The sequence below is a fragment of the Bipolaris maydis genome (genome assembly GCF_028858645.1).
Source record: "Bipolaris maydis strain C4 unplaced genomic scaffold PSV08scaffold_1, whole genome shotgun sequence".
Classification (NCBI taxonomy): domain Eukaryota; kingdom Fungi; phylum Ascomycota; class Dothideomycetes; order Pleosporales; family Pleosporaceae; genus Bipolaris; species Bipolaris maydis.
This window is the reverse complement of record NW_027093857.1, coordinates 2,710,310-2,723,267: the sequence shown is the minus strand read 5'-3', so window position 1 is coordinate 2,723,267 and position 12,958 is coordinate 2,710,310. Positions and strand designations below refer to the sequence as shown.

General features: G+C 52.5%; 4 protein-coding genes across 4 annotated transcripts; 1 reads left to right on the top strand and 3 right to left on the bottom strand.

Annotated features, from left to right (window-relative positions):
• Positions 1–1,669: 1,669 nt before the first annotated feature.
• PSV08DRAFT_406750 (uncharacterized protein) lies at positions 1,670–6,443 on the bottom strand (the record flags this gene model as incomplete). The annotated part of the gene is made up of 5 exons (XM_014220237.1): positions 6,299–6,443; positions 6,036–6,248; positions 5,549–5,973; positions 2,284–4,165; positions 1,670–2,094 (listed from the first exon to the last, which is right to left on the bottom strand). Exons 1-5 carry the CDS (start codon positions 6,309–6,311, stop codon positions 1,670–1,672), a joined length of 2,958 nt encoding a protein of 985 aa, XP_014075712.1. The 5' UTR covers positions 6,312–6,443.
• A 48-nt stretch (positions 6,444–6,491) lies between these two features.
• On the bottom strand, positions 6,492–7,442 carry PSV08DRAFT_358295 (uncharacterized protein). The gene is made up of 3 exons (XM_014220236.2): positions 7,408–7,442; positions 7,061–7,309; positions 6,492–7,010 (listed from the first exon to the last, which is right to left on the bottom strand). Exons 2-3 carry the CDS (start codon positions 7,256–7,258, stop codon positions 6,594–6,596), a joined length of 615 nt encoding a protein of 204 aa, XP_014075711.1. The 5' UTR covers positions 7,259–7,309; positions 7,408–7,442; the 3' UTR covers positions 6,492–6,593.
• Positions 7,443–7,730: 288 nt separating this feature from the next.
• Positions 7,731–9,802, bottom strand: PSV08DRAFT_406748 (uncharacterized protein). The gene is made up of 3 exons (XM_014220235.2): positions 9,502–9,802; positions 8,266–9,414; positions 7,731–8,213 (listed from the first exon to the last, which is right to left on the bottom strand). Exons 1-3 carry the CDS (start codon positions 9,664–9,666, stop codon positions 7,983–7,985), a joined length of 1,545 nt encoding a protein of 514 aa, XP_014075710.1. The 5' UTR covers positions 9,667–9,802; the 3' UTR covers positions 7,731–7,982.
• A 103-nt stretch (positions 9,803–9,905) lies between these two features.
• On the top strand, positions 9,906–12,839 carry PSV08DRAFT_214281 (tetrapyrrole biosynthesis, uroporphyrinogen III synthase). The gene is made up of 4 exons (XM_066092113.1): positions 9,906–10,850; positions 11,220–12,246; positions 12,296–12,504; positions 12,555–12,839. Exons 1-4 carry the CDS (start codon positions 9,929–9,931, stop codon positions 12,623–12,625), a joined length of 2,229 nt encoding a protein of 742 aa, XP_065950028.1. The 5' UTR covers positions 9,906–9,928; the 3' UTR covers positions 12,626–12,839.
• Positions 12,840–12,958: the final 119 nt, after the last annotated feature.

Sequence of the window (12,958 nt, the reverse complement as noted above, 5' to 3'; positions counted from 1 at the left end):
ACTACTACCGTGACCAATACAACTGCGCCACTTGATTGCGACCAGCGGCACGAGCTACCAAACCCGCTACGTGCCGACTACATACAGTAGTGTCGCCGCCATCCATGTCTGTACATGCCACACATATGTACATCCGTCTCAAGCATTGTCTGTCAACCTGCCCGATTGCCGGAGCCGCGCCATCAAAACATGCATACATCTGTACTTAATGTAGGTAGTCTATAGCTCGGCATCGCGGGGCCTGGGTAAGCAAGCAGCCTTTTGCGAACCATGGATCCAGTCTAGAGATAAACTCAAGGAATAATGATCCCGAAAGCCAATCCAAGCGACGTTGTGGTGCCTCCAATCACCGCCTTCCATTTTTTGATAAGCGCTATCAAGCCAAATACGTGCCGCCCTCTGCCGACAATAGTATGTATACACGCGTATGTACTGACCAACTGTCAACTGCGCAAATGAAAAAAAAATTCGGATAAAACAAAAACAGGATAACAATCATAAGGGTCATAACAAAACAGCACTTTTGGACGAAAGTAAAAAATAAACGTGCATTCGACCAAGCCATGACGCCATGAACGCCCACCGCAAAACAAAATACGTGCCAGCCCAAACGGTGATCGGAACAACTCCACACTTGGCCTTGCTTCGGTCAGACTGGGGAGGGGGGAGGGGATGGGGCAAGGGCACAGGCACCAAGCCAAGTTGTGCGTGCGTGCCAAAAGCTCGTGGAGGGGGTGGTTCTCAGCACTGCTATGCAGCTTACACAGCCTGTACCTGGGCCCGTGCGCCCCCACCCGAGCCCACCTAGGCAAGCTGCAAGCAAGCAAAACCCAAAAGAGCGCAAGAGCGCGAGAAAGACAGAGAGAGAGAAGGAAAAAAAAAACCGATCATGGGCGATCATTGCGCCAAACTGCCACTCCACCTTTTTCTTGGGCAACTTAGCCACCAAATTCCACCACCATTCCAAAAAAAAAAGATGTGCCAGCGAGTCAGGCGCGTGTCAACGCACCACGGCCGCAAGGAGCACATTCAGCCCGAAATAACTGTGTTTTGCGCCTTTTGCGTTAGCCTTTGAACCTTTCTTGATCTTTGTTGTTGTGGAGGTTGTTTTTCTTTCTTGGCGACCTCTTTTGATTTCCCTTTTTCTTGGGGCCTACGGCAACGCCCTCAGGGAACGGTTCGGACGACCGTGGGTGTGGGGGGAAATATAGCATGTAGTATATACGCGCAACGCACGCGCTTGCGCGTATTCTTGCATATACATATATACGTTTGTGTGTGTGTGTGTTGTATGCAAACTGTTTCCACCGGATAAAAAGATAGGCAAAGACGCATTTTCCGCATGTCTGGTTCTGCCAATTTTCCAGGCGCATGTACGCACATACACACCCCGTCTTTATCGAATATGGAATCTCCCGTTGGGTTTGGGGTTGCGAGCAAGGGGGGCTGGCAGACAAGATTGGGTTTCTGGCACCAGGCTGTGGTTCGTGCGGACGTTGGGCGAAAAAAAATAAAACTCCCCGCGAACCTTGGGTCCATGTAGCCCTTGTCCCCATGTCGACATGTGACGACATCATTTGCATGCCGTACGATGGGCCGTGTACGTAGGGTACTCCGATGGGTTTTTGTGAAGAGGGAAAAAAGTAAGGAAGAGAGAGGAAAAAACCACTTACACCAATGCTGCAGCCTTCCACTCCTGAAGCGACAAGAAACGCTGTATCTCGGGTGCCGAAGAGACGATTTTGAGCTCCACACCGACGATAAGCACGATAACGACCAGACGCCCCAGTAGGCTCGGCACTATAGTAAACGCCAGCAGAGGCACCGCCAATATCAGCGGGAACCACACGGCTGCTGACTGATGATGCCCAGCCCCTTGTTCGCCCGCCGCTGCCATTGTCGCCGTCGTCGAAGTAGTAGCCGCCACCGCCGAGCGCGGCACAGTGACAAGGTCAGACGCGCGCTCCAAAAACCGACTCTCTGCATAATCAATCGGCTCGTGCTCATCCATCCACTCGCGGTATCGCCCCACATCGTCTTCCCCGGCTGGCCGGAGCTTGCTCGACACATCGCTGAAAGAGGATAGAGCTTTGTCTGCGATTCAAGTTAGCAATGGCCCTGAGAGAAACCCCTTCTTTCGTATACATATAAAAATAGTTTGCTTGCGACGATCTTTCTCTTCTCTTGTCTCTCATGTACCTCACCCTGTCATACTAAAAATGTAACAAGCTTATTTTCGTCATGTAACACGCACACATCCCCGTAAATGCAACTGCAACTTACTGTACTGTTCCAGCTTCTGGAATATGCGACCCAGCAGCTCGGTTCTCTTGAAATGTGACTCGCCGCCGTACCGCGCGTCGTTTCGTCGAGACGCAGGATACGCGTGGCCTGAGGGATCTTTGGGCGACATTTGCGCAATGCATCGGTCCAGCGTACGCAGCTCTTCTTCCAGTTCGCTCATCTCATCTTGTAGGTGCAATAGCACCCGGTGGTTTAGGTGCTCAAACTTACGGTACACGGGTACGAGGTTGACTTCCCGTGCTGTCTCACCTTGCGAGGGGGCACTAAGTTCGTTCGCCAGAAGCTCATAGCCTGTCAGAGCCGGCTTGGTCTGAGCAGATGCCGGGCCGTGTTGCTGATAAGGTTGTGCTTGGCCTGGATGAGGTGAGAATGGCTGTGGGATTTGTTTGACCAGGCTGTGTGGATATGCGTGAACAGCTTCTGGGGATTGGTGTGGCGCATAGCCAATGGCCAGTGGGGCTGGAAATGTGTGCATAGGTGACCAGGCCTGTGGTGAGTTTGCCGCACCATTACTTGTAACTGATGGAGATGCGCCCGAGTATACCTGCGGACTGTACATGGGCGTAGGCGGATAAACCTGGCCGGGTGTACCCCCATTGAATTGGAAACCCTTTTGTGGTTTGGGGTTCTTCAATATGTGATTGGCTAGCTCTCGCTCCTGTTGCTTTAGACGTCTGGCATGAAGGTCGCTACCGCGGGATGATGTAGATGGCGCCCGAGGTGGAGAAACCTTATTTGTAACCTTTTTAGACTTTTTAGACGACTCACTGCTGGGCTGGGCCTCTTCTTCACTTTCTGTGCAACTGCCTTCACTATCTCCGCTCTGGGCTACCGTCTCTTCGTCTTCATCCCTAGGCCCATGCACAAAGCTACTAGCATATAGCGGCTTCTTGAACTTGCGAAACTCTTGATGAGGTAGCTGAGGCACCATTGGGCTGGAATTTTGTGCTAATGTTCGTGGGCTGATATCCAATCCATTGGAATCTGTTCCTGCTGCGGATGGGCGCTTATCGCTCGAGTTGGAGTCATTCAGAGGCGGGGAGGGCAAAAAGGAAGGAGCACTGATCGACGGAACGAAGCCCTGCAGGTATGCAGGCGTGGAATTGTCGGTGTCATTGTCTGGCTGGAGATACTTGAAGACATCTGATTCAGCGGCACTCATCATGGAACTGGTAGGACTTTGCCTCTCCGTAGCCATCTCGTATCGGTATGGGTAGCCGTCGTCCTCCCGGGATTTCTGCGTTACCGTTGAGTTACTTCCACTAGAGTTGCTCGATTGCTGTGACACGCTCGAGGCCGATGATGGTTCGGACAGTTCGGCAAGCTTCCCACCGTGGCGATGGAGAGAGCTATGTTTACGTTGTACGCGTGAGCGACCTGCAGCACTGTCTTCTGTGTGTCGCCGACGAAGCGCTCTGGGCTGACCTGTAGAGCTGACAATGGAACTCCCTCGACGTCTTGATTGCATGGTGGTCTTTTTCTCTCGTATTTGGCCGAGTCTGGGTATATATCCCACGGTACTTGCCTCTTCGTCCAACTCTTCTTGCCCGCCGCGCGGCGCAGGTGACAATTCACCCTGGTGTGAGTCGCGTCTCAAAAGCTTCTTGAGAGTGGTGCGGGCTGCTTTGTTCTTTTTGTCGTCTTCGTTTTGGTCCTCGCTGTAAGACAGGGAGGAAGAGGGCGGGGAGCCTTTGGTGCCCGAAGTGGTCCGGGATGGTCTGCGTCGAATGTGGGGTCCACTAGCAGCCACACCGACTTCTTTTTCTTGGAGGCTGTCGTAGTGATATTGGGGATCGTCTGTGGTGGGGTTGCGATGCCGTGAAGGGGACTGAGCGCCCTCGGGTGGTGAGGCCCGGTCCGACTACAAGACAGCACAATTCAGGTCAGTCTCAACGGCCATCAGAGAGTCGGCTCGCAAAGGCATTGTTTCGTTATCAACGCACCATGATACGTAGTGCTTGCGAGGGTCAGCTGCCGCCAGCTAAAGGCAGCGCTCGGGGTAATGTATCTGATATTTTTTGACAACGGCCTGGTGGGCAAAAACCTGCCGAAGAGGGGATGGCACAGTGGGCAGCAGAGCAGTATGCGAGTCCTTGCATGCTGGAGGGATCAGTAGCACATGTCGTGTGACAAAGGGAACTGAGACTGGTAAACTAAGCAAACGGTCTCTATAGTGGTACGGGTCGACGCCGGTGGCTCGTTGCAGCTTGTGTGTGCCATGACCATGGCTGTTTGTGGTATGCGGAAGACGAGGAGAGTGCACTCGAGGCTGGACGAGGCCACTATGAAAAATATTTGAGCCGGACAGTCACCGCCTTGCACATGCAGAGCAAGCAGGACGTCTTTCCGGTGTGGAGCGGAAGTGCGCGGTGCTGCCCAATAGTGGTGGATAGAGGCCGTCAAGCGACTTGTCCCCACCACGTGGGCCCTATTGCCCGGAGCCGTCTCTTCAACTGCGCTTCCTCCCTTCTGCTAAATCGATCGACGCGCATTCTGATGATGCACCCGTCCAGCCCAGCCGGCCAGTCATCGGTGTGCGTACATAGTATGCCATCTTTTTTTCTGGCAACCCAAGAGCATGCAACAAGCCCCTCAAGGCCACGTCAACAAACACCGGGATTCGCACACGAACAGTATGGTTCTACCGCTGCCAGTGGATGGCCAAGCCGCACAGCTGCTCCGTTTCCGAGCTGGGGATCCCTGCCCTTGCTTGGCCCCACGCCTCAAACCCTCAAGATTACGCCCAAAGTCTCGCATCTCCAAGGCGAGCAGATCTGATGACATGGAAGTTATGCATCCATTTTTGCTTCGTTTCAACTTCGTGACCTGAAATACTCAACCATGTACACATACCGAGGCAGCTGTGTCCGACGCTGGGGTCTGTTTCATTATTATACTCGCCATAATAAGCTGCTCTATTCTTATCAGCTTATCTACCCTTGCAAGTACGCACAATGGCTCGCTGTGGCTTGATGTGGCGCGAATTAGAAGCAGCGGATAGCTAGCATGCAAAGGAGGCAGCCGGACAGCTCCGTCCCGCTGGCCTGTCATGTTCCGGTCGTGATGCGGATTCTCTTTGAAAAGTACAGCGTTTCATTTTGGTCATACATTGCTCGTGGTCGCTTAGTTCCCGAGACAACGAAAATACCCCAACGAGACATATCGAAATACCGTGACGGGTGTGATAGCAACCGGTCAGTAGAGATTGCGACAATTTAGCTACTTCCACCAATCACCCAAGAACCTTGCCTCTCAACGTCGTCATCTGCAGCACTTCCTCCTTGGTCAGCCCATCCCTCCTAATCTCGCCCTTCTTCCCAGCCTTTCTCATCTCCCTATTTCTCTCCATACCTATACCCTCGCCCCAACCCCAGTTCTCCTCAACCCATGTTACTGGCCACAGCAGCCATGTTCCTAGCACGCAAAACAGCGTAGCCCAGGCTTGCCAAATCCATATCAGCATCCAGCCCCCGGGTGCGATGAAGCGTATCCATTGATCTACTTGGTAAAGATCGTCTTGTTTCTCAATCAGGTATTTGTCCGTAGAAGGCGAGTGGCGCAGGCTGAGAACCGTGGTCAGACGGACCGGCGCGTAGTAAAAGGGCACTGCCCAGATGCGGAAAATCTGGAAGATTGTCACATAGAGCGTCAGGTTCGCTTCGTCGAATGCTACCAATGGGAATTAGTGCCTAGTTCCGTGTAAACCGTATGGACAACACGACGCAACATACCGACACTCTGCACCGTCAGATCAATTCTCGGGCTCATGATCTTGTACCAACGGTAGGTCGCATTGACCAGCCATCGAGAGTTTGGCCCGCTCCATGTTCGACAGAATGGATGGGAGAAAGCGGCGTCTGGCGTGAAATACTTCTCAATCGTTGCGCGTTGTAGAGAGGGCGGTGATTGCGTGAGGAGATGGATCACCGCCGGAATTTCCTTGACTGGCGATTTCACGTCAGCAAGAGCTACAGACCTAGGAATTGGAACAAACCTGGGTCTTCCATGTCGTCGATCGGTGTGCCGAGTGAATACGCGCATTGCGTGCTTGTCGGAAGGCGGCTGCTTTATGTACATACATCGCGCAACCTTTGACGTGCTTTTCCATGTGAAGACGCGTCCATATGACGTCATGTTCGTCACTGCATCACTTTGACACTTGTGCCACCATCGCAATCAAGTCTGGGCGGCCGCAACTTTGCATTCATTATATCGATCGTAAATGTATCGAGGCATTTTTGTAATTACATAGACCATAGAAACACCAATCCACTAAACTTTCACCACGTCTATTGAGACCTGTACTGCTGGATTTCCGCCTCGGAAATTTGCCTTAGCTTGTTCACGTTTGGTGACTCGCCGCTTGCGATACCCTTGGCCAGTTCAATAAGCCCACCGACTTGGGTCCTCTTGGATATGGCGTATTGAGCAGTGCTGGCCTTGACACGGATGATGCCAATGCGTGGGTCTTCTGGACCACCGTCGTGCTTACCGTCGCCGAGGTCGCCGATCCAGGCCTTGAGCGCTGGCGAGTAGTGCTTGCGGACAACCTCGCGATCAGTCTCGATGGATGCATGGCCAGAGATGGATGCCCATTCTCCGGAGTTGTTGATGAAGCCAATGTTGACCGACGCGTGTTCTTTCAGGTCGTCCGTCTTGCCAGACTCAGTATTGGTGTGGAAGAGGAGATCAAAGCCGTGTCCTTCCTGTGCATTCGTTAGCGGTGCCACATCAATGGATACTCCTTGGTGCTTACCTTGGCAGCTAGTGCCATTGCTCTCGAGGCCAGAAGATCGCTGTCAGCAACTTGCGTGGTCAAGAGGCAGAACTTGGTCTTGTCAACGAAGCTGAGCAGATCCTCGACCTTCTCCTTCAGAGAAGGTTCTTCGAGGTTCTTCTGAGTGTAGGGGTCGGCGGTCTTGGAGCCAGTATCCGCGTTGCTGAAACCAGACATGTTCAAGGTAGTGTTGGAGAAGACGCGTTGAGAGGTGAGTGATTTGGGTAGCTGCAAGGAAGGCGTCAGCTTCTGTAAACACAACGTTCGTGGTAGTCTTCGTGCAGCTGGTGCAGCACAACGATGAAGATAGCGAGATGCAATCATACCTGAGTAGAGGACTATTGGGAGCAGGTGGTGTGGTGCAGGAGAGATCCACGAGAGGGCACGACTATGTAGTGACAACGCCGTGGTGACGTCACATGGTCCTGTCGCGTTTGCCCACCCCGCTGCTAGGTGGGGAGGAACAATTAGACAGTTAACCGGATCTGCTTTTGCGAAACAATGCTGGGCTTACCCAAATGATCAATGGTTGCGTCATGTCTCTTAGTAATGGTTCAGGTACGACAGGAGCAGTAAGCTAAAAAGAAACGTGGGCTTGAACATCACACCGGCGATCAGTCCAACTAACTGCGAGCCGCATCATTTAGCGTGAGCTTGAGAATATCAGATAATGGTATTGACCATCTAGATCTGCCGTGCGTCTAGAAGGAAAGTACCGTACCCCACGCCGTGACCCCGTCCAATGCCATGCTGGTATCCCATAAACAACAGCGGAGAATGTCCCGACCACAAGCTAAAAAGAAAGAATCGGGCTAGATCCCAGACTATACAGATGTCTCGGATATGTCACCCTTTTTTTGGAGGGTCTAGATCCCTCATGACAGGCGGCACTTTGTGTGCTCTATGGGTCAGCGGCGGCATCCTTGTCCTCGAGCGACGCCTTCTTGAGGTCTTCGGCAGCATCGGCGGCGGCATCCTTCTCTTGAGCCAGTTCAGCCTCTGCAGATGCATTACCGTTAACCGCCTGATTCTTCTGGGCAGGTTTGCGGGCAGCGTCAGTGCTACCGCTAGCCTCTTCCTCTGCCTCTTCTGCTTCAAGACGCTCAATTTCCTTTTGTGCCTTGGCAATGTTCTGTAGTCTACGTTAGCTCTGTGACAGCAATGAAACTCGCAGGCAGATTTACCTCTTTGGTCTTGCGGTCTTGGTCTTCTTTCCAGTGCGCGAGCTTGGCCTTGAGCTTCTCGACAGTGGCAGGAACATCTTCTTGGCTCGAGGGAGCCTCAACGCCAACCTTGGCCAATTCCTCAATGATGCCAATGTTGAGGTTGAACTTGGCGGGAGCAGAGCTGGCGCCGCCCTTCTTGCCCTTTTTGCCCTTCTTTCCGCCAGTGCCGACAAAGTAGCTCTCTTCTTCGGTATCCTTCTTCGAGATGCGAGTGCCCTTCAAGCCAGACTCGTCGACAGTGCGTTGAGCGGAAGCAGCAAACTTGCTTGCCGCAGTGGTCTCCTTGGGTGGGAGAGCGGATGGGTCAAAGTGACGGATCAAGCCTTCGGCAGCAATGATCTCGTCACCGTAAGCAGGTGTGCTGGCCTCTTCGAGACGCTTGCTGGCAGCCTCCTTGCGCTTGCTTGCAACATACTGGAGTTGCTCTTGACGCCTCTTCTCAAAGCGAATCTTGCGAGCCTCGGACTCGTACGTCTTGTATGCGCGCAGCTGCTGGAAGTATGCATCCTTGAGATCCTTTCGTGCCTGGTACTTCTCTTGCTGCTCAGCGCGCGCCTTGTCCGTCTGCTCACGAAGCGTTCGCAGGTTCTTGAAGGCCTCGTCTTGCTCGGCCTTGAGAGCATCCAGCTCAGTCTGGAGCTTGGTGTACTTGTCGCTCAGGGCCTTGTTCTCGGGGTCGTCCAGGAGCTTCTTCTGCTCAGCGATCTGGGCCTTGATGTCGTCAATCTTCTTCTGCTGAGCGTCGAAGCCAGAAAAGTTCTTGCGGGCCTTGTTAAGGGCGCTGATCTCGGCGAGGGCCTTCTTCTCATCAACCAGCTTCATCATGCCACCGTCGACTTGCTTCTGCAGACGTGCGATTTCCTGGTCAACCTCCTCGACAGACTTGTAGTTCGACTTTCCCTTTGCAGTCTTGAGTTCGGCCAACTGCTGCTTAAGCTGGTCGTCGAGCTTCTTGATCTTCTCGAAAATGGCATTGCGGCCAGACTTGTTCCCTTGCTGTGTCTGGCGGATAGCGTTGAGCTCGGTCTTGAGCTCCTGCTGACGTTTGGCATTGGGCGAGTCCTTGTTGTTCGGCTTTGCATTGTCGAGCTTAGCCTTGCAGGCGTTCTAGCAATGGTTAGTACTGGTTGTCAGACCCTTATATCTGCATGTGATGCAGGTACCCGACGGCCCATCAATACTCGATCTACTTACCAGCTTCTCCTGAGCCACAGCGTGCTCCTTCTCAAGTTTGGCAAGTTCCTCCTTGTACTTCTCCTCGTCAGGCTTGTCCGGCTTGACGATCTGCTGCTTGCCTTGCGGGGCAGAGCCATTGGCGGTGGCCTTCTGGGCGGCGGGGGGAGTTGCAACGTCGGCCATGTCTGCTATGCAGTCAATTGGGTTGACGAGTTGACTGACGGAGTGCGACGGTAGAGGAGAGTCTGCGCGAGTTGCGTTGACCACCAAAGGGTGAGGGTGGACAGTAAGAGCGGTGGGGAGGACAACTATTAAAATCGAGGGTCTCGAGTGAACCGCGGAAGGTTGGCAACTTTTCCCGAATTTTAGCGGATGGGCTAGTGCCGCATTCTCCATCCATCGAACATTCACCGGGGGCCTCGAACCTCACCCACCAAACTACGGGATGGCGGAGCAATCGCGGGGCCGTGTCCCCATCTTGTTGCTCAAAACGAAGTCGGTACCCATGGACACGTACGAAGAGCTGTTCCTTGGCCTCGACAATGGCCGCTACGCTCCCGTTTTTGTGCCAGTGCTGGAGCACAGGTTCAAGCGAGACGCCCTGCGCGAGGTACGCGAGCATGTCACCAGCCGAGGCTTGGTGCCCAAATCGCAACAAGGCCTTGCGACATACGGCGCCCTGATATTTACCTCGCAGCGGGCCGTTGAGGCGTTCACCGAGGTCATCCAAGAAATTCGCAGCCAAGAAACCTACCGGGTTGACGACCTGCTTCCAGAGAGCCTGCCACTCTATGTCGTAGGCCCGGCTACCGCGCGCGGACTGCGAGCGTTAGGACTTAAATGCCCGATCCTAGGTGAAGAAACTGGCAATGGTGAAGCCTTAGCTGGCTTTATCCTTCAACATTATAACGCCTTGTATACAGATACTCCCAACCCACCTGTTCTGTTCATGGTCGGAGATAAGAGAAGGGATATAATACCAAAGACACTCCAGTCGGCAGAGCTGGAGCCGAACACCAGGGCAAAAGTAGACGAATTGGTTATATACGAGACCGGGGAGATGCAGTCATTCAAGGAGGACTTTTCGGCCATTTGGAAAGACAACACCAAGAGGGGTTTTGAACGTCAATGGATCGTTGTATTCTCCCCAAGCGGATGCCAGGCGATGCTCGAGAGCCTGGATCTCTTGGATGCTGAGACTGGTAGAGCAAAAGCGTCTACCGAACAGAGGAACATACTCATAGCCACCATCGGCCCGACTACTCGCGACTACCTTATACAGCAATTTGGTTTTACTCCCGATGTGTGTGCAGAAAAGCCAACCCCAGAGGGTGTAGCAGAGGGTATTAAAGATTTTCTTGAGAAGCGTGGTTGAAGAAAGCACTGTTCCTGGTCAACACCCTGTGTAAAATAAATAGGTTGTTGTGTGTTTTCGTGCTTTATCAGAGGCGCTACAGGCCATGTTTGCTGTAGGCAATCGCACTCGCATTCGCACGTTTCATTCTTATGACGACTAAGATTATTGATTGCAACTTTGTTCTGGCAGCTATTGCTGCACGTGCCTTCCTGACGCGTTGATGTGCCAAATACTGCCATTGACGTCACTACACACGCGACGCGCCTGCCACAAACTTCCAGCGCAATCGTCTGCCCGTACCCTTATTTCTTTGCCATTCTTCACTGTTCAACTTTTCATCGACAAATTCTCTACATTCTACTAAATTGACCAATATCAGCACATTTGTCTGCAACACGCTTTCTTACACACAATTCAAGTAACATGTCCAGCCCCGCGAAAAGCAGCGATGTCGCAGCTGGCACCAAGAGGAAGCACGATGTCGAGCCGTCGCCCAAGCGCGAAACTAAAGCAGCGAAGAAGCAGACTACTCTCGAGGAGACGATGGGATCAAGCAAAGAAAAGGATGAGGAGATGAAAGACGCTTCAGACGACGGCAAGAATGTGAAACAAACAGACAAATTTGAGGAAAGGGTCGATGAGGACCTTGCTGACGCCAGTGATGAGCAGGCGTTGTCCAACGACGACAATGCAAAGCCGTCTGATACCGAGAAACAGGGTGGCAACGATTCCAACACTCAGTCAAAAGTGCATACAACGACACGGGACGAAGAAGAAAACGATTCGCACAATACTACAAAAGAATCAGTCGCCGATGGAGAGGGCGCGATCGAGAAATCATCCCAGCGTGCAAAGCAGGTTCCGTCGAACGTACTTGAAAAAGGCGTCATCTACTTTTTCACTCGCAACCGCGTCGGCATTGAAGAATCTGAAAGCGTGGGTGATCTACAGCGGACATTCTTCGTCCTTCGACCTATGCCAGTCGGTGCCAAACTCGGTGATGGCCCGCTTGCGGATGACAACAACAATCGTCTGTTTGCGCTTCCAAAGAAGGTTTTCCCAAAGTCGCATAATGACCGTTTCATGGCTTTTGTGGAGAAAGCAAACGTTACGATAAAGGAGCTGAAGGAGGAATTCTTCAGTGCGGAAGAGTACAATACAAAGACACAGGGCACTCGGCGCGTTGAGCCCGTTGCTCCAGTGGCTGAGGGTGTGTACGCAATCACACGTACTGAGGACCGTACATGTCATCTTGTCTATTCTACTACTATCCCTTCAAAGCTCGGTGAGGTACAAGATGATCTGGGTATCAGGAATCAGGGCAGTTTCATCATCAGCGTCAAGAACCCTGAGCGGAGTGGACCTGCCCAGGCCCAGCTCCCTCAAAAACCCAGTTTCCCTCAAGAGTGAGCGAGCTTGACATTGTGAAATCACCACATACTGATCATGGGACAGATTTATCGAAGAGTTCCGTGGACTAGCTTGGGTCGAGGCGAAGCCGAAGTATCTGGACTATGAGTACTGTCAGATTCTACTTATTGGCGAGAAGCTGGAATCAGGCGTCAAGCCTACCACGAAGGATCAGAAGCACGATAAGGAAACGCCACTCGAAGAGATTGAGAAGCTCGAGCATGAAGATGAGCTTCGGGTCGAGCATCTTCATGGTGAGTTCTCTGTTAGATGTTTGACAACGCAGGTGCTAACCGATCATCAGGTGACGATTCAGTCTACGATGACCTCAAGATTACCAAGAAGGAGTATCCCCAGGTCTCTACAACCTGGTAAGCGGATATTAGGAGTTATATTCATGTTGTTGTTGCCTGAGTACAGGTTTGTCGGGCAGTGTGAAACACGAATAATTGGCGTTTATAAGGGGCGGAAAACAATGTACCAACCATGAGTACGTGACGGAACTCGACTCAATACTGATGACAGTATGGTAGGAAATAGATAGCGTAACGTATACCTCTACGTGCCGGGACACAGCGTGTAGAGTGACACTTTGTCTTCCAAAACTTTGGACTATCCGTGACATGCTGGATGCGCTGACATGCCGACACACCACCAGGTCTGGCATCAGCGGGTCTGAAATTTTGTGCCATCCTTTTTTTCGGCGCA

Coding starts and splice junctions, on each gene's coding strand:
- PSV08DRAFT_358295 (XM_014220236.2), bottom strand. CDS start 7,258: ATGTCTGGTTTCAGCAACGCGGATACTGGCTCCAAGACCGCCGACCCC. Junction 7,011..7,060: donor CAATGGCACTAGCTGCCAAG/GTAAGCACCAAG, acceptor ACGAATGCACAG/GAAGGACACGGCTTTGATCT.
- PSV08DRAFT_406748 (XM_014220235.2), bottom strand. CDS start 9,666: ATGGCCGACGTTGCAACTCCCCCCGCCGCCCAGAAGGCCACCGCCAAT. Junction 9,415..9,501: donor CTGTGGCTCAGGAGAAGCTG/GTAAGTAGATCG, acceptor AACCATTGCTAG/AACGCCTGCAAGGCTAAGCT. Junction 8,214..8,265: donor AAGACCGCAAGACCAAAGAG/GTAAATCTGCCT, acceptor CGTAGACTACAG/AACATTGCCAAGGCACAAAA.
- PSV08DRAFT_214281 (XM_066092113.1), top strand. CDS start 9,929: ATGGCGGAGCAATCGCGGGGCCGTGTCCCCATCTTGTTGCTCAAAACG. Junction 10,851..11,219: donor TAAAGATTTTCTTGAGAAGC/GTGGTTGAAGAA, acceptor GACCAATATCAG/CACATTTGTCTGCAACACGC. Junction 12,505..12,554: donor TCGGGTCGAGCATCTTCATG/GTGAGTTCTCTG, acceptor ACCGATCATCAG/GTGACGATTCAGTCTACGAT.